General features: G+C 40.8%; 1 protein-coding gene across 8 annotated transcripts in view; it reads right to left on the bottom strand.

Moving 5' to 3' along the window:
- Positions 1 to 1,197: 1,197 nt before the first annotated feature.
- Positions 1,198 to 18,734, bottom strand: part of SIK2 (salt inducible kinase 2) — a 104,192-nt gene continuing 86,655 nt past the window's right edge. For 6 of the 8 annotated variants that reach the window (XM_032788056.2, XM_075073530.1, XM_032788052.2 and 3 more), the window contains 6 exons: positions 11,383 to 11,611; positions 10,052 to 10,336; positions 9,715 to 9,878; positions 8,427 to 8,540; positions 7,362 to 7,453; positions 1,198 to 5,335 (listed from right to left, as the gene is read on the bottom strand). In XM_032788056.2, coding sequence (XP_032643947.2) covers positions 4,750 to 5,335; positions 7,362 to 7,453; positions 8,427 to 8,540; positions 9,715 to 9,878; positions 10,052 to 10,336; positions 11,383 to 11,611 — 1,470 coding nt within the window. In that variant the 3' untranslated portion in view covers positions 1,198 to 4,749. The remainder of the gene's footprint in view (positions 5,336 to 7,361; positions 7,454 to 8,426; positions 8,541 to 9,714; positions 9,879 to 10,051; positions 10,337 to 11,382; positions 11,612 to 18,734) is intronic. The other 2 variants (XM_075073531.1, XM_075073529.1) reach the window with 2 other exon arrangements.

Here is an 18,734-nt window from a genome sequence, read left to right as displayed (position 1 = left end):
CAACCAGAAAGCTTTCCTGCAAAAAAAGAGGGGTGGGGGGTTCCTATGTTTTTTCCTTGCAGGAAAATTCATTGCAAAAAATTATCAAGTGACAAGTTAACAACTTTGGAGCTTTAGTTCTTATACTCTCCCCTCTTCTTGTGCCACCAAATGCAGAAGAATGAATGGATTCTGCTCTGACTTTTCTAAATGTTCTCAACTTCGGAAGCTTGGCAAAGCTAAAAGGTTTCATTTTTCCTTTTGCCACTTCCAACCTGTAGATTTTTCTAAAGTTGAGGAGGTTTTAGTAAGGAAATGAAAATATGCCCCTGGACAAGACTCCTTTAATTGCATTCTGTGGAAAAAGGGGAAAACAATTATGAAATTCTGAAAATTCACAATTTTGCAAAACAAGAATTCTTCTAGTGCTCTGCAAAACAGAAATAACTTCTAATTTTGATGTGAAATTGTTTTTCCTCCTCAAGATGCTTTAACACTGAATCGTTCTCCTGATCAAAACCAAATGACTTCTCTTCTACAATGGGTTTGAGAGGGGAGTGGTTCAGCAGGTGACCTTTGACAGCTGGATTCTATCAATGTTAATAGCAAACCTCAATGGTCACACCTGATCTCTTCTTGTGCTCAACACTAAGGAAGAGGTTTTTTTAATCAGGGAACTTTAGGCACTAGCATTATGTAACCTACACTAAACTGCTGCTTTCAAGTCATTTGGATTGGTTGGTCAGTGTTCCCTGAATAGCTTAGGACCTACCTATGCTTTTAGTTTCTGTTCTAAGGAAGGAGTTTTGAAGAACTACTTTCCTTATTCAGTTATCTGTGTAGTCTGTTGGTGTTCCAGATGCATTAAGCAAAGGTTGCCTGTGTTGTGAATGGGTGATATTGAGATCAGGGCCATGCTAAATGGGTTGCATGTAATACAGAAATGGAGCTATTGTGTGAGGCTATTAATATGTTTTCTTCCTTCACATTTGTCTTCTGAGATCAATTATATGAAATGAGGGGAGTTTTGTTTTGTACCATCTTGAAAGACAGTCCAGAGAACCCAACACTGGTAACAGAAACAAGCTTATTTTTCATTTGTATCTTGGTGTCTCAGCTGCAGCCTGCCATTAGAATAACTTAAAGGTAATGCTACCATGGTGCTTGCTAAGCTTATAGTGTAGAACAATTTTCGATTCCATTTTAGATCACTAAAGATTTAAAAATGAAATGTACATACTCTTTATTTTGTATTAATACACGGTAATTGCTTTACAGAGTCCAGTATACCAGTTGCATGTAATTACTACAGATGCACTTGCCCAACTGGAGCTCACAAAACTAGTGCATTTATCCCAAAGCAAAGACTAAACCCTCTAACTCTTTAAAAAAATACATTAAAGAACGTACCACACACACATATTGCACTTTTCTCCATATGAAATTTTTACCCCATATACATCTCACCAAAGTCTCTTCAAAGGAACCTGTAATACAAGATACTAAAGGTAATACTTAACTATACAGTAGTATACACAATCCTCTAATGTTAGGCACAACAGACTTGAACAAAAACAGCCACCTCAAAGTAGCATGAATATGAGTGGTGCCCACAAAATAGTCTAGTGTGGCATTAGAAATGTTTTAGTCTAAAGAAAATGACATGAAATGTTAAACAGGCTGTTAGTTGAGGGAGATCGAAGCTACTTCATGTTCATAACATTCAAAACTCTTTAGCTCCCTAGATACTTGCATTCCAAAACTCAGCAGTTTAAACTAGTTGGGACCCTCTGGTAAAGAAATGACTAAAATGATTGAGAGATCAAACTACAACAATAATTCTGCTCTCTGTGCCCCTGAATCCTGCTCTATGTAAGCCTACTATGTATGGGGTGGTAGGGTTTGTTGTGGAAATAGTTAAAAGGGGCAGGCCATGTTTTGTAACTCAACTCCCTGTGCAGAACTGGGCTTCTGAATTGATTGTTCATGCTATGGAGACATTTCTATATCCATCGTTTGCTTCTCTTTCACGCAGCTCTCTGGGTATTCAGCTTGGCCTTGTATGTGCACCAATGTTTGCTTAATATTTTAGGTGGCCCCATGCTGTCCACTCTTGCTGCGTGTGGTCACCTGCCCTGGTGAGATGCCTAGACTCCACTGGGCTGGCCCTTTGTTCCCCTGCAGTGTTGTTGCCAGTTGCTTGCTCTCTACAAGTCACTTAAGACCTAGGGGCTGTGTGAAGATTTTTACCCCTTCACACAAGCATGTCCATGGATGAGGATGGGATGCCATTTATAAAGGTTTCTATGCAGATGGCATTAAGTCACCTTAAAACAGTCTTTAGGTCGGTGGTTCTCAAACTCCCCCAGATCAGGAGCCCATGTTACAACAGCAAAGCATTAGTTGACCTCTTTGCCATCTAGCCATAAAGAAAGGGTAAGTGGACACAACCTTTAAGCTGAGATTCCATGCTTTAGCTTACATGGGATTTCAAATTGCCCCCCAGCAATGGCTTTGGAATCAACGTGTAGCCAATACAAAGCCTTGATTGAACAAATCTGACTGCACAACAAGTGGATTAGTGACCAATATTACACAATGAGCTGCATAAACACCACAGGTCAGTCAGATTTTAGCATGCTATGAAATAAGGCAATTGCTGGCAGCAGTGCTGAACTTCTTCCTGTTTAAAGCTGAGTAATATATAGTCACTAGATTTTTTTTTACCTTTGCCATGTAAATACTGTATTATTGCTCTGTGTGCTGACTGCTTATTCCTCTGAAGGAAAAAAAATGGTTCTGCAGTCTGATCTTTGATAACTCTTCGAAAATCTGATTATAAACTGACTGGGCTTTTCTCAGTGTATCAGGAATTCTCTCTTCTGCTACCACCAATTCAGTCCAATGCCTTGGTGCTTTATATAGTGACTGTAGAACTTGCCTGTGGGTCAGTGTAAAGTGACAGCCCAGATTGGTGGGGTTGGGAACTTCCAACAAAACTTTGGTTTGAGAGCAAAGTGTCAGGCGCAAGGTTGGTGACTGTGTAGTGATAGATACAGATGGAGCTATTAGTATATTTTGCCTCTTTCCTCACTTTGAACTTAATGAAAAGGGAAAACCTTCCAGACATCAAAAGGTGTTTTTCATAAGCAATACCTGCTTCTCTGCTGTTCTTTGTGCTTTAAAGAACCTGCATTGTGCTTAGTGTGTTCATCTGCTCACAGAGGGCTAAACTCTCCAACTATGGGGTACTAGGTTCTCCTTTAATATTGTGTCTCAGTATTTCAAACACTTGAGACAACCCACATTACAGTGATTACCCCTATCCTTTCTATGGATCCAAAGCTCAGCTGCTGTCTGGCATTTTGTGAACTGCAAGGGTTTGGGGACTCAAGTGCTTGCTCAAAGTGAGTATCTGTTGAAACGGTTAATATAGCAACAGTTCTTGATACTAAATATTGCTGTAATACTTTTTACATTTCACATATAGATGAGCAATCAAAACACTAAGGAAGTTGCATTGTATTCCACATGGTGGAACACATGCTCTGAAGAGACTTTGGCTTTAGCATGGATATAAATGGGGTATTGTCTATTTTCTTCAGGAAAAAAAGCATATAATCTGATAAAGAACCCAAAAAGGCACAGCACTATCACTTCACATGGGGTTTTTAAGCTCATTTTGTTTTGTCCTTAAGTTCTAAAACCTAAATTGTCCAAATATACAAAGCTTAATAAACCACCAGCAATGCATACTGTAAATTCAAAATAGTTACTTTTAAAAAGTGACAGAGGACAGATATATCCTCTCCAGTGACCACAGCTGCTCCAAGGCAGAGGCCTCCACAAGAGACTGTCCGCAAAAAGGGCTGATTTCTAATGCTACCCTGGCTGACCTTTTTGACAATGTCATTTGCTGCAGTTGCAGACCTCCTCTTGGTACTTTCACATCTGTTAACCGATCCTTTACCTTTAGAGTATTCTGTACCCCATTCAGAGGCCTCTAAAAACACTGCAGTGCCCCATATCAGACCTAGCTCTTTTTTGACTAGGTCAGTGTATCATTTTGTCAAAGTTCCAGAAACTTCCCAGGATGGGCAGTTAAAAGTTTTTTGGCAAGTTTGGGGAAATGCTGTTGCTAGCAGGAGGATGTGGAGTCTGTTGGAGAAACACCTGATGTCCTCTGAGACTTACTGTGGACTAATGCAACATCAGTAGCTTAGAATCAACATTTCAATGCCAAAGTGCAACTTTCCTTTAAATCCACCATGCACTAAAGTTTAATGAGTTCTTGATTTGCCTTCAGGTTACCCAAGTCTGAGTTCAGATGAAAAATATATTGCTTTTATTGCCAAGAAGTACAATGTATCACTCATTTAATCTCCTTTCTTTTGCAGATGTTTAGCAGGTTTCATCTGGTACTGGATGGATGCTAGCAGAGTATCCAGTTTTTGGAAGGGACCCTTTTCTTTCTTTAAAACTACATCTCTAATCTCCTTCTCTGCAAACTGGTTCTTTGTTTGACCAAACTGCAGTATCCATCTCCAGCCCCTGCCACGGAGTTTGTGGCATAGCACTGTCAGGATGAACCAATGGCTATGTAGCTTTTAGCCATCCCGGCTAGTACCAGTCAGGTGGCTTTTACATCCCTCAGTAGGTCAAGGGTTGGAAAATAAGCCATGAATTTTAGGGTTGGAACCAAAATGAAAATTCAGATGCTTTTCCTTCACTTCACCTGTCTTCCATTCTTAAGTGAACACTGCAGGGTGGCTAATTCACCAAGACATAGCCACTATGTTGTGGGTCAACAGTCTCCATCATTTCACAATCAAAAAGTCCTGGCAATTCTGAAAGGGCTAATGCCTCATAGCTGGACTGAGGCTCTTGAGGTGCTGAGCTCCTCTGGTTGTCTCGTGATGATACATTGCTTTGCTGGGCTGGGTTCATGGAATACTGGCACTGGTTTGGGTAGTCTGGCTCAGAAGAAGTGACCCCTGGCAATTCACAAGTCTGATAGGAATATTGTAAGGGTGGCAGCGGTGGTGACTGCTGTTGCACATGAATCTGCAATGGCAGCCCAGGTGCGCTGTGGATCTGTGATGGTGGCAATGACTCCAGCTGCAGTTTCTGATACTGGCTAAGGAAAGGGTCATATTGCATTTGTTCTGAGGAAGGCTCCATTACAGGGCTCAAGGGCTGTGCCAGGCTGAACTGTGTGGGCGGCTGCTGCTGCTCCTCCTGGCCTGGAAGTGGCAGTTGACTTGACCTTGGGTATGAGTTTTCGGCTATGTGCATCTGGTTAAAATAAGCCTGCAGCTGGGACTGCTTCTGGAGGAAGAGTCTCTTCTGATGCAGCCTGAATCAAGGACATCAATAGGAATTATTTTCAGTCTTTGAAATATTAATACTTAGTGAGATTTGTCTGCTAATCACTAACAGCAATGGCAGAGGAGAGTAGTGAAATGTATATTGGGTTCCTTTGAGAAAGCCAATCTCTAACTGCTAACTGGGTTTCATTTACAACTGAACCTTGTTAATTGTCACTTGGCTAATCTGCACACTCAACATGTCTCTCCCTGCTTCTTACCAAAGGCGCAATAGCAGACACAATGCGGTAAGGTCTCTCGTGGCTAACGTTACAGGACATATCCTAGTAGACTATGAAGTATTATTCTAAACAATTAAAACTAGACTACGCTTGGCAAATAAATGAAGGTTACGCACTATGCAATGCAGCAGGGATAATCTACTGAAAAAGCCACACTTCACCCCCACAAAAATGCTAAGGGTGCTGGATCATAAAAAATTCTCATTAACTAATCAACATCCCAACTTCAACCAAAATGGTAGCTAGGAAAGGCGGTACAAGACTGTTCCCAGCTCACCTAGTTTAGGTAGTTTACGTTTTCTTACACACAACCATCTTTTCTTTAAGACATGAAAAAGCACATGAAGTTGCTTTGGTCAGCAAGATAACATTCTGGATGGTTGTCAGCCTTAGCCCTCAAGCAAGAGTCAGTGTTACCCCTCAATTCTACAGCCACTCTTGATGCTCACTCCAGATATAAAGGGACAACAAGAAAGCAAGTGAAGATTTCAAGTCCCTCTACCAGTGTTTGTGGATTACAGACACATGGATTATGTGGATATGTCTCCCCACATCAATTCCCTGCCATTGCAGGGGCCTTGGACATTGGTGCACCTTCGTCCTGCCTGTTCTCTGCCTCTGGCACTCAAGAGTTGCATCTCCTGACTGCTGTTATACTTTTGTCTAATTCTGGCTCTAAGGCCAGACCCCTTCTGACCTTCAACCCTGTGGCTCTTTCACACAGAAACCAGAACCAGTTTTTAGCTGACTGTTATACAGGCCTTTGTATACCCTCACTCTTCTTGCTTTTTTATCAGTTTTCTCTAACTGCTGTTGAGCCTAGCAATTAAACTACACAGAGAAAACAGTGAAACCGGTTACAAAAAGAGAAAAGGGAGGGTGGAAGAAACAAATATCTCTTCCAATCGAAACTTCTTGTCACGTAGACATGACAACAAGCAAGACAGTTTTAGAGAAGACTCATTTTGAATCGATTTTCCCTTCTGATGTCTGTAAAAGCCTAGCTTACAGGAATTCCTCATGTTCTTTGTGGTAAAATTATCTGGTCATGGACAAAAAGCAGGAAATACCCAAATGACTGCAGGGATTCTGAGACACCACATCATTCATGTTCTGAGTTACCATAAATATTGCAATACATGGTACAAAAACTTTGATTGGAAACCATGAGTACAGAAGTATGGGAACACTGTCCCCAACTCCCAGAACCTTTGCACACTAAAGAAAGCTAAGGACACACCACTATCTGCTGAATCAAACTTTTATGGTACTTTATTATCACTGCAGTAGTCAGGCAGTGGTGGCTGTTGAGACCTAGCTCCCTGTCATTCTCGCTCTCCTCCATTGCACAGAGGAAGTAAACAGGGCTACACCATAGGGCTGGACTCAGGAGGGTAGCAGAAGACTGCACCCTGTGAGTATCATCTTCTCCCCCCCCCCGCCCCCACTCCTCCCTGGATAGAGCCCCGGCTGACTTTGCCAGCCCATCAGCCTGGCTTCATAAGCAAAAATTCCCAGATACTGAAAAGCCAAAATTTGGGTGAAATTGGAAAAACCTGAAGGGCCATAGTACTGTGTTCGTAGAGATTTTTAGATGAGAGTTTGCCTGTCCCAAGAAGGTCTGTTCCCCTATTCCTCCTGGGAGGAAGTTACATGCAAATTACTCATCTACACAGATTGTGAACCATAAGAAAGGCCATACTGGGTCAGACCAAAGGTCCATCTAGCTCAGTATCCTGTCTTCTGACAGTGGCCAATGCCAGGTGCTTCTCACCTGTGCTCTTGTAACTGCTGTTCCAGGCTTCGAGGCAGTTCTTTGCAGTACAGCTGGCAGGTATTCTGGGCTTTTGACAGCAGGCTGGGTTTCTACAACAGTACCAAAAGATGATGGATTTAAAATGTGAAATGAAATGCACTGTTTTAAATGGATGTGAGTCCAGGAGAGACTGAACTGTCCCAGAAAGTCTCAGCTGGGGAAGTACTTGTTTATCCTAACACAAAGTGAGGGTTTTAAAGAGATTGGGGGCAGCATTTTCAAAAGTGGATGTGCAAGTTTTGGATGTCCAACTTTAACCTATCTAGCACCAGGACCACCAGTTAGTGGTAGTGCCTAGAGGCCCCAGTCAGGGATCAGGATCCTATTGTGCTAGGCACATGTAACTAAAATATAGTATTTGCCCCAAACAGCTTTCAGACTAAGTAATCACCCTCAACTATTACTGAAGCTAATAGTAGTTGGAGGTATTCTGCATTCTGAAAAACCACGCCCAATCTCACTCAAGTTGGATACCCAAAATAATCTGAACCACTCAGAGCTCAAGCACACTTGAAAATGTTGGTCTGTTTCTACATTATAGATATTATGTACTAACTGGTAGCTGTAATTGATTTCAAACATTCTTGGAGGTTAGACTTCTGTGGGAATTTTTAGTATACAAGCTGGAAAAATCTACAGAGTTTAAGTACTTAAAAAAAAAAACAGTAAAAATAAAAAGAAATGTTACTCTGAGATGAAAAAGGACAGAGGCTCCTCAGATCACTCCCCAAACCAGATCTTGGTACATTTCCTTTAAAGGAATGCAACTGGGAGGAGCTACCAAGAACTGTCATTGAACTCCTGTTACCCTCATTTGCCTCTAATTAGCACATAAGTAACTGGCTAAGAAAGTAGAAAACCAGAAGCAGTAGCTGCAGTAACCAAAGGAGACCCTATTACACAAGATGTAACTTGAATTTGTTGTTTTACTAGTTATCCACCATTTTTCTCATTGAAAATAACTGGCTACATTGGTGTATACTATCAATGGCTGGCTTGACATTGTGGAGGAAGACACCATACCTGCAGTCTGTGTTGCAAGTACTGTGTTTCTAAGCTCTGCCGTCTCGATAATAACTGTGGATGCACACCATTAGGGAAGGCAGATACAATCTCCTGCTGCTGAGAAGCTTCCTCCTGGGAAGAGAAGGTAAGAGCACATTGAATTCCTCCAGACAGAAGCTACGTTTTCTGCTTAAACCCTTTAGGGAGCTGCTTACACTCTAGTGCCACTTGATCTGCAGGGCTCATTGCTCATTTAGGATTGTTTAGAATTTAGATGTGATTGTTTAGAATTCTCCTCTATGCCACATAATAGAAAAGGCACACAATTGACTAACCTGGAGAAATACAAGGTATTTTCTGACTCATCTGCTCTCAGATCCCAGTGGCACCAGGAGAAAGTGATTCTGACCCTGTGAATATGTCTGCCTCTTTTCAGAGTTTTAAAACCAAAGACAAAAGGCTTTTGATACGAATTTAAAAAAACTACACACACAGTGGGTGTCTCCAACAGGCACGATATGTGCTTATGTGGCTGGAGAGAGAACAGTTCATTGGTTGGCACCACAACTGAGCTCGGACATAGCAGACTTAATGACACATTCTTCTGAATGGATTGTGACTTTCTGGTTTCCAGAGAATGAGGAATGGCATCTAAACCTCAGCAAATTGTGAGAAAGCACTGGGATAATCATTGCTTCAGATTTAGTCTCTAGAACATTTTGCAAGGGGTACAAGAGGTTCTACTGACCATTCATGCTGATTATTCCCCTGAGGAGGTGGGCCCAAAGAAAAAAGATAGAAAGCACTTATTTACATTTGCTGCCTCCTGTTTTATTACGAACAGGCAAACAAAGGAAAATGGAAGCAACTAGCTGGACTTTTGTCTGGCAAAAGAAGGCCAAAGCTGACCAAGTGATATACCACCAACCACCTTTAAAATGACAGGCAGAGGTCAGTTCTGTTACAGCACAGTAACTCCACTGTGGCAGAACAGAATGTAGTTCTATATGCATCTAAAATACAGGTCCTTTAGACAAACTAACAATCTGTTAGATCTGCAGAGCCCAGAATACCATCTCACTGGTTCCACAAGTCTGGCAAACACCAACTCACAAGAGCTCAGTACCTGCTTTACCCTCCATTATGCAAGTGAGGGAGAGAGGAGCAAATTTAAGCTCTAAATTAAGGTCTCTTCTAGGTCTCCCAGTGCATCTTCTCTCCTCTTGATCTGTCTCTTTGAGGAAGGGGCTTGTTTGTGCCTGTGGCTTGTACTGCACCAAACACATTATCAGTGCTTAACACACACCTGAGGGGGGCTGTTTACAAGATTCTGCAAGTGGGGAGCAGTCGATGTTAGGTTGGGCTCTTCTTCTGATCCCATCTGTTCATATAGGAGCTGGACTTTATTCAACTCCAGGATTCCTTTGGTTCGTGCCAGATTCTGAAGGTGCTGTCTAAATGCTACAATTCCTGGACAAAAGTCAAACAGAACAATATCAGCAAAACTATTGCTATTCAGTCAGCACAGCCAGCTGAACCCTGCAGGGCCCAGCTGAGCCATATTTCGCCACTGAAGCTTGGGTTAAAGCACACATGGTACTAAATTTGTGTCTAACTTACCATGACAACAGTGAAACAGTTACCTTGTGTGAGGGATGTGTCAGATGCCCTGCGCCCCTCTCGGAAACTGACGGGGGAGCGGTTGTGGGCCTCTCGTTTCTGGGAGGTCAGTGCCTGCATGGCTGGATTGGGAGGTCTCAGGCCTATGAAAGGGGGTGTCATTCTGGGTGCTGACTGGTTGGCCAGCACCATTTCTTTCAGTGTAGGAGTGTCCTCAAGGAAGTTAAGATCTCTCTGAAAAGATCCCATATCATATTCTGAGTCAATGCTGCCCAAAGATGGATTCTCATCCAAGGAGTAGACTTTCCCTGTGAGAAATAACAAGCACTAGATTAAATGAAAAGTGCAGTATTTTAGCAAAGCACCAGAGGTTCGAGCCATTTCTGCCAGCACAGTCTCCAGTGACTGGCATGGAGGAAGTGTAAGAAAAATGCAAGCTTTATAAACACACTAATACTTCCAGCACTGCAACGGGGTCACACCCTTGGTTTTAATACTAAGTTGAAGGATAAAATAAGTTAAATGGCTTGCTAGCAGGGATACTGTGCTCCCAAAGCACTTTTCAAACAATCACTTCATTCACCATTGGGGTGAAACACAGAAGCCATTTACAGTGGACAGGTACATTACATAACTATTGGGGACATGAAGATGTGTATTCCACATCCAAATGAAACTGCAGTAGGAATTCAGGGAGGCAGAATGGAATTACCCAAACTAGAACCTAGCAGGGTGAGTGGGAAACACTTGCAGAAGTGCGATGGAATCTTGAATGGTTAGATGTGGTTATGAACTTGGCTCTATAATTGCTAAAAGACAACAGCTGAGGGCTTTAGCCTTGCACTAAGACCTCTGAGTACTGACTCTGGTAAAATGCCATTAAGTCACCAATCTTGTTTCCTTCACCACACTTGTTTTCTTCAGGAATTTCCCATTCAAGTACTGTCTAGATTCTGTTCAGCTTGGAGGAGCTGACAAGATCATACCCCAACTTGGCATTGCTGCATCCCCACATTGGCATGAGGCTGCCAGAGAAACTAGTGTTTTTCTGGACACAAACGTCACCTGGAAATTAAATACGTTGGGATTGTTAATTATGCCAAAAGTGTAACTCATTTAAATTGCGTGCCACCCTCTACCCTTTCTATGTTGCCATTAGATTGGATACAGTGGTGCTTGCATAGGCCAGCTGTGAATTTGCTCCCGTCTTCATATCTGCCTCAAATAAATTAATAATCAAGAAAAGCAGCTTTTTATTTATTAAGACACAAACCAAGCTAGTGTTCACCCAGCATGTAACAAGTGGGGCTCTTGGACCCTTAAACTTCTGCAGAGACCTCTACAATTTATATACCTGTGCCTGGCATCATGACAAGTTGGTTGGTCACTTCCGCCAGAGTGTGACGTCTTTTCCCACAGCGGGTTGCTTGGAGGGCTGCAAATGCCTGCGCGGGATCGTCTTCTGATTCGCCTTCTGTCTCTATCCCCTCATCAATAGAGGTTTCCATCATGCTAGTAGGCAGTGACTGGCATCCTTTCCTAATCACCATAGGGGGCAAAGGATCGAGCAAGCAGCCATTTACCTAAATGCCACAGGGAAAGGAAGAAAGATCGCATTCAATTACTAGCATAGAGGCTCCTTGAACAGTAAAATCTCTGCCCTATATTGTGGGACACAGACTGAGACTGATTCAAGGCAGCTTGGATATTCAGTGTCATGTGTTAAGTCCTCTGATTTAAAGCAGAGACCAGTTCAGAGTTCCAAAGTGAGGTTCCAGAACAGTGGAATCACTGGTCACCTTATTTTTTAGTTAACTTGAGAGATTCCAACAGTAAGTCTTAGTTTCTAACACTTATTCTTGTCAGTGTCTCATAAAATCCGCTTCAGGCTTAGCCACAAAATATTTACATTTATGAAAAGTTAATTTTGTTCTCTTCAATCTGTCCATTGTTTAATTGAGTCTGGTAAACAAGCATTTGTAAGACCAAGTTTGCCCTATTTAATTTCTGCACTGTCTCTGTAAAACGGCCAAACAATAAGTGTATTTCACATGCCCTTCCTTGGTTCATGCTTAGAACTGGTCATTTGCATTAAAGCTCCATTCCTCCTGTCTTGTGTCTGCTCAGTCCAGCTGATGTGGGGGTGTCTGGGACTTGTATGGGAAAATGAACATTGTCAGTTTGTTCAGATAGTTTTACATTTTGATTCCTTTATAGTGAATTGGACAAAGATGGAGCCTGTGTAGATACCATACTATGGCCAGTACTTCATGCGGTATTAAAAATAGTTCTGTCTCTAAAGTACCCTAGAAGCCATAAGCAGCTTCCTTTTGTAAGACTGGCCTGGGCTACTACTTTTTTCTTCTGCCAAGATCAGGGTGGATAAAAATCATTTTTAAAAAAAAACAAACCCAAAAACCCCTTCCATTTTATTTTACATGGACTTCTCTTCATGACAACCTATGTTAAGGACTAAATTTACAATAATTAAAATTTAAATTAAAAAAATTCAACAATTCATATTTGCTGCTGGAGTTTTAAAGAAAGTCAAACCACTAAACGGATGCAAGTCACTGGCTAAGCACCTGGAACCAGAGTTTGTTGAAGTGCTAAATCGGCTTTTGACAGTAAGTAGCTTCTTCTGCAGGTACATAGAGAATATTTTTTCATTTGTTTATGCAAGTAGTTCAAGTTCAATTACCAGCTCATTCAAAACTGAGAAACTGAGTGAGTTGAAAAAGCAAGGAAGTGTGTTCTCCCAATCTACGAATAAAAATGGAGAGTGAGGATGAGATCTATTAGAACTCAAAATCTTGATGGACAGGGTAATCTGAAATGTTTAGTTAAATTCATTAACTACAGACACTTCCTTTAACCAATCAGTATGTTTTAAATGCAATTTTGATACTTATTTTTTATGTGTCCAGCACAAGTAAGATTTTTAAGTCATCATGATCCTAAATTTCTTTTCTGTGCACTTTTGAATTAATTCCAATTTCCATACAAATACTGCTTGGCACAACTCATGAATAAAAAATTAGATACCTAGTAAATAAGAAATGTTTATTTTTCTAAGATAATAAAGTAGAATTAACATTCAGGAAGGATTTGGAGAAAGCCCAGAGGAGAGTAACAAAAATGATTAAAGGTCTAGAAAACATGAGCTATGAGGAAAGACTGAAAAAATTGGGTTTGTTTAGTGAGGAAGAAGAGGAAACTGAGGGAAAAAGTAAGTTTTCAAATACATAAGATGGTTACAATGAGGGGGGACAAAATTGTTCTCCTTAGCCGCTGAGGATAGGACAAGAAGCAATGGGCTTAAATTGCAGCAAGGGAGGTTTGGGTTGGATATTAAGAAAAACTTCCCAACTGTCAGTCATTAAGAACTGGAATAAATTGCCTAGGGAAAAGTAGAATCTCTTTCAGTGGAGGCTAGGGAATAGTTGTCAAGTGTAGTTCAGGAACCCATCCATGGTCTAGCTCAGTAGGGATGTCTGGACAAAAGATGAAAGAATAAAGAGGCATCCTTGGGTTTGACATTTCATGGATTTAATAACCTTTCCTCATTCTTGGTTTAAGGTGGTTTTAGGAGAAATAATTGAATCTTCTATTCCTAATACTGAATATTTAATATTATGCTTTTGCCTTTTATTATGTACAGCGCTGTGAATTTTCTCCAAACCCTTCAGAAGGAGCTTTCCAACCTTGGGAGTCTGTGAGGTACTTTGCTCTTGAATTTTCCTCTTCTCCATTTTCATTTCAAGTCCCTCCAACCAGATAATTACCTCCCTGCTCTTCACTAATCTCCAGACATTTAAGCAATTGCAATTTTACAAAATAGTGTAGAGTTCTCTACAGAGTTTAGTCTTATCAGATTAACTTCATAATTAGTTACCTGCTGAGCTGTTTGGGGTTGGTCCAATTGCCCACACATCTCTGTGGACTTTGCTTTCTCACTACCTAGTCTGGGAATGTAATGTCTGTACCTGGATAAGGGTTAGTGGGGAGAACCCCATGAGCCAGATGATCACTAGACCTAGGAAAAGGGCAGGCATTCACCTATGCCCACATGGAGGATCCACAAAGCCCTCCAGATGAGAAATGACTGCTTGGTTGGCTAAAAGATCTCTGTTTCTAAGAAAGTTACTTCATTTCCATGCTTTCTGGACGCATGGAGAGGAGACTTCAGGGTAAAACCTGAAATTCTCTAGTTTATCCAGTCCTGCTTGGGTAGACGCTGAGTCATGTTTTGGGGTGATACCCATGAACAGCTGGAGTTGTCTGTTCATCACCTCCACGCTGCACAATGCTAAATATTTCTAGGGATAAACTTAGAAGGGGAAGAATGCATTAAGGCTTTACCTAGAGTACGTTTGGATTCAGTTTTATTCTAGACACTTCCGAATATATTCTGCAATTTCATTCTTAAACTTCCCCCTGTTCTTAAACTCTTGAGTTTCCTGCGTAACATTTCCAACCTGTTTTAAAACCCACTTGAGCAAGCAGCTTGGTGCCCAAAACAGCTTATTTTTCAATCTGTGGAATCCCTGTACTCTCCTTCACACCATTCCTGCAAGCACCTTCTTTCTGATCATGGACAAGGCAAGATAACCTCTGAAGTCCATCTGTGCTGCTCCTTAGTCATGTAGGAGTCACTGGGTGATATGAGGTGCTCCTACTGACCCAAGGAATGAAACTGGGACTATTTTCTGGCATGGCCATGCATATCATTAACTACAAGGGCCATCGTTGCCAGACACTGATTTCATGGATTGCTAGTGTCTCTCCCCAGTCCTGACTGAAGAGTCTAACAGGTGACTGTATTACAAGAAGGGGCTTTTGTATGCACTTCCTGCTGGTGCAATTTAATACTGAACTAATGTAATTTTGTGACAGTAACAGAACAGTTCAGTGGTCAATTAGATGCCAATGCCACACAGCAGAAGCATTGCTTCTGTTCAGTGTCCCCAGTTATAGTCAGTTTTACAATAAGATGGGGAAGGTCATCCCTGTTGACTGATGTTTTCCTTGCAATGCTATAAACTTGAAAGAAAGTTTTGCACATGGTCCTGAGCTAAGCAGCATTAGCACAGTCCAGATGTTCCCACTACACTCTGGAATTCTGTTGGCCATGCTGTATAAGTAGCATAACTTCCTAGGTATTAAACACAAGAAAAAAGGTAACAAATGACCAATCTTGGTGTGTCTTCTCCCTGAGTTTAACCACTAGTAGTGGGGCCTCTGAGGAGTCAGATAGCAATGTCAAATGCAGGGATTCAGCTGATTCCTGCCACTGTTTTTGCAGTGGTAGAGGATGCATGACAGATAAATCAGCCTCCTCTTCACAAGTGAGCCTGAAAACAGAAAAGCATTAGTGACACCTGAGGCCTTGCAAGAAGCATTGCTAACACAACCTCCAGCAGTTAAATCTACATTGAAGGCAAAACGCTGGGCCCTACGTCCCTGTCTTGACAGGCAAAGTGTGTCAGTTTCAATTGAGTTAGCTGACAAAAACTGAAAAGCTCTCAATGCTTAGGTAAGATACAGGCTAACAACCCTAAAGCATGTTAGCTAGCTTATTGTAGCCTATGCTACCTCTCTAGCTACAAAATGGCCCACTAAATGTCTTCAGCTCAGGGTGGATTGATTTAAATCAGCTAGATAAATCATCAAGAGGCAAGTCTCAATTTAAATCACCAATTTTAATAAACTTTTCCATTTGTACTTCAGGTATTTTTAAAGAGAGGCACATTCTCACTGATTGATAACCATTAAAACATGTTGATTTACAACTAAATAGAACCTTTACACTAAATTTGGTACATTTTTTGCTATCTAAGAGTACATTATAACTATGTACAATTATTTAAGCTATTATATAGCTTATTTTCATTCTTAACTGTACATTTAGCTATCTTTGAAAATGGTGAATGATTTATTGCTTATTTACTAGATAATTATCTTTTTGCTCATGATTTGTGTCAAGCTGCATTAGGATGGGAACTGAAATTTAAATAAACACACAAGCAGCATATAAAGTTTATAGTGATTAAACAAAACTACCTCAAATGTTCTGGATACTTAAACTTCTCTTACCAAAATATGTTTCATATATACAACTAAACAATTTGTTAAACAGAGATTAACTGTAGTGAGTGAATTAAACTGATTATTTCAGGTCAGCCTGGGCAAGTTTTCAAATATGCCTAAGTGAAAGTAACTGAAACTTAATTGCCCACTTGCCTAAGTCTCCTGAAAATGAGACGGTCTCTTAAATTATTTAGCGTGAGCTATTGTGCCATATTTATAAAGCTTGATCTCAAATTAAGACCCCTCCCTTATTCTTTCCTTCTAAAGAAAAGCAGCCTTTTGCTCACAGTTTTTGATAGAAGCTCACGAATTCAGCATTTTTTATTTAAACCTTTAAAGAGATTATAATAAGTTTAGGCCTTAGCATATTTTGTATTAAAATCAGATTTAATTTTAATCAGATTTCAAAAAAAATTTAAACAAATTCAAATGTTATTAAAAATCCATTGTTATCCACCCTGTTTCAGGTGGATAACATCTTAAAAGAACAATAAGAGGGCTTTTCAATTACATTACACTAACTTGACTGAGCTAACACAATTGAAAAGTCCATCCTATTTGCTGTCAAGCAGTGCCTATTTGTTGTCTCCCCCCACCCCCAATGTGTTTAGTAAATAAGGATTTAATGTTTGTTATGCTGTCATCAGGAAAGAGGAGAAAACCAGGGATATACCAGTACCTAACCGGTGAGTGCAAATCATTGGGAAGGCTCTGGCAACTTAGTTGTTAACACAGAGCTATAGCTGAGATTTGATGTTACAAGTCATATACAGAAGGAGAATAAGTTTCAGAGAGCTTTTCCTGAATTTAGCTGGCTTCCATACCATGAGAAGCAGCATTGTAAAATGGCATAGTGAGCTTCACATTCCTCTCAGTGACTGACAAACTTGATCTGTTTGGAAATAAAATGATGGCCTGCAAACCCAGTCTGGGATCTGAGTTAAGCTGTTTTTTCCCCTAGCTAATGCATCATCAAAAGTAAAGATTCTGCAATGGACACTTACTTAACAATTCTGCTACCAGTGCACAACCCAGGAGAGAAACCAGTTTGCCTTCTGTTAGTTATGCTTCAGCAGGAGCAACAAAAACAGAGCAAATTTATTTTAGTAAAGTCAGCTGATATGACTCAGAATAAAGGGAGCAGATCTGTTGAATAAAGGAAGTTCAATATTTACTAAGTAACTTTCTGACTATATCACTTCATACATTTCTGAATCTATTGAAAGAAAATAGTAGCTTTAAACTTCCATTGTTATAAGAGTGCTTATAAAACAAGACTTGAATACTGGAAATGGCTTTCTGTGCCCTTCTTGAACACCTCAAGCTTTTCCAACTCCACATGGGACAAAAACTGAGCCATCAAGGTAAGATAATGCAACCTTCTTCCCCCCCACCCCAAAAAAGAAAAAAAGCTGGAGCTCTAGATTCAGGTTCTACTACAGAAATGAGTTAGGCCCAGTGTTCACTACACCAAGTGGTTTTGGCTCCTGTTCATGTATGGGATTCTGTTCCTCCATTTTTAACATGCATTGGCAGACCAGGTCTACTGCAGATCAGAACTCACAAAGGGGCACGAGTGGAGTAACAGAGTTGAGATGCATGGGCACGGCTATAATGGGGAAGTTTACACTGCAGTTTCAGTCTCTGTTTTGCCGACTAATGGTATTAGTCAAACCTTCATCAATACTAAATTAATGCACAAACAAAATCTAAGGAACTGGCAGCCTCGGTTCAGGATTCTCTAGCTAGAATTCTCACATGAAAAAAGGCTATTTGAGTCTTCTGTATGATGATTTTTTTAAAAATGTTTTTGGGGAGAACATGTTGCAGAACAGCTAATCTACAACAAAGTGTCCATTAGTATTTTGAAAACCAACATGTTTGCCAACAGCCTGTGTGATATAGATCTAGCAAAATACTTCCTCCATTCTTATGAGATGAAGACCTGCCCAGATTGTGCTTGTAGTAGAATGTGTTGGTATTTACCAAACAGCTTTGGATCTGTTGTCTGATAGTTTGACAATTTTTTTTCTTTCCATAGTGTGGGTCACATTTTAGGAGTATCTCAGACACCTCCCTTCCTATATGCGATTCCACGGACCATCTCTATCTATATTTTTATGCTACCACTCATCACTGTAGTGGATTGTGTGTCGTCTCTGGCACTTCCCCCTTTTCAAGGTAAAAATGCTGCTTCTCCCACTTGAAAAAACTTAATATCCCTGTAGCAATAATAGTTTTAGACAGAAAGTATAACACCTTCGTCGTGTAGTGCAATTTCGCAGCTGAAATGGATGAGGACAGCCAACACCACATGGCCACTCATTTCTTTGCAGCCCACCAGTGGCATATGGACCACAGCTTGAGAACCTCTGGTGGATGTGGACTGCAATATCTAGCCACTGCAATATTCTCGAGGTCAGTGTGATCTGACTCCACAGTATAAAGTATTGTGTGCTGGTCTATTCTGTTCAAGCTGCTTTTATTAAAAAAAACCTGAAGGGTGATACACAAGAGTTTAATTTTCAAAGGCTGCTGCTTTTAAGTCTTGTGATCTGAAGGCCCTTTGCTTTAAAGTGAATCAACAGGTTTTCCCCTGTCAAAGGGCTCCCACAC

Source organism: Chelonoidis abingdonii, chromosome 18 (genome assembly GCF_003597395.2).
Source record: "Chelonoidis abingdonii isolate Lonesome George chromosome 18, CheloAbing_2.0, whole genome shotgun sequence".
NCBI lineage: Eukaryota > Metazoa > Chordata > Testudines > Testudinidae > Chelonoidis > Chelonoidis abingdonii.
The sequence above is the reverse complement of the archived record's forward strand: the minus strand, read 5'-3'. Positions and strand labels throughout refer to the sequence as shown.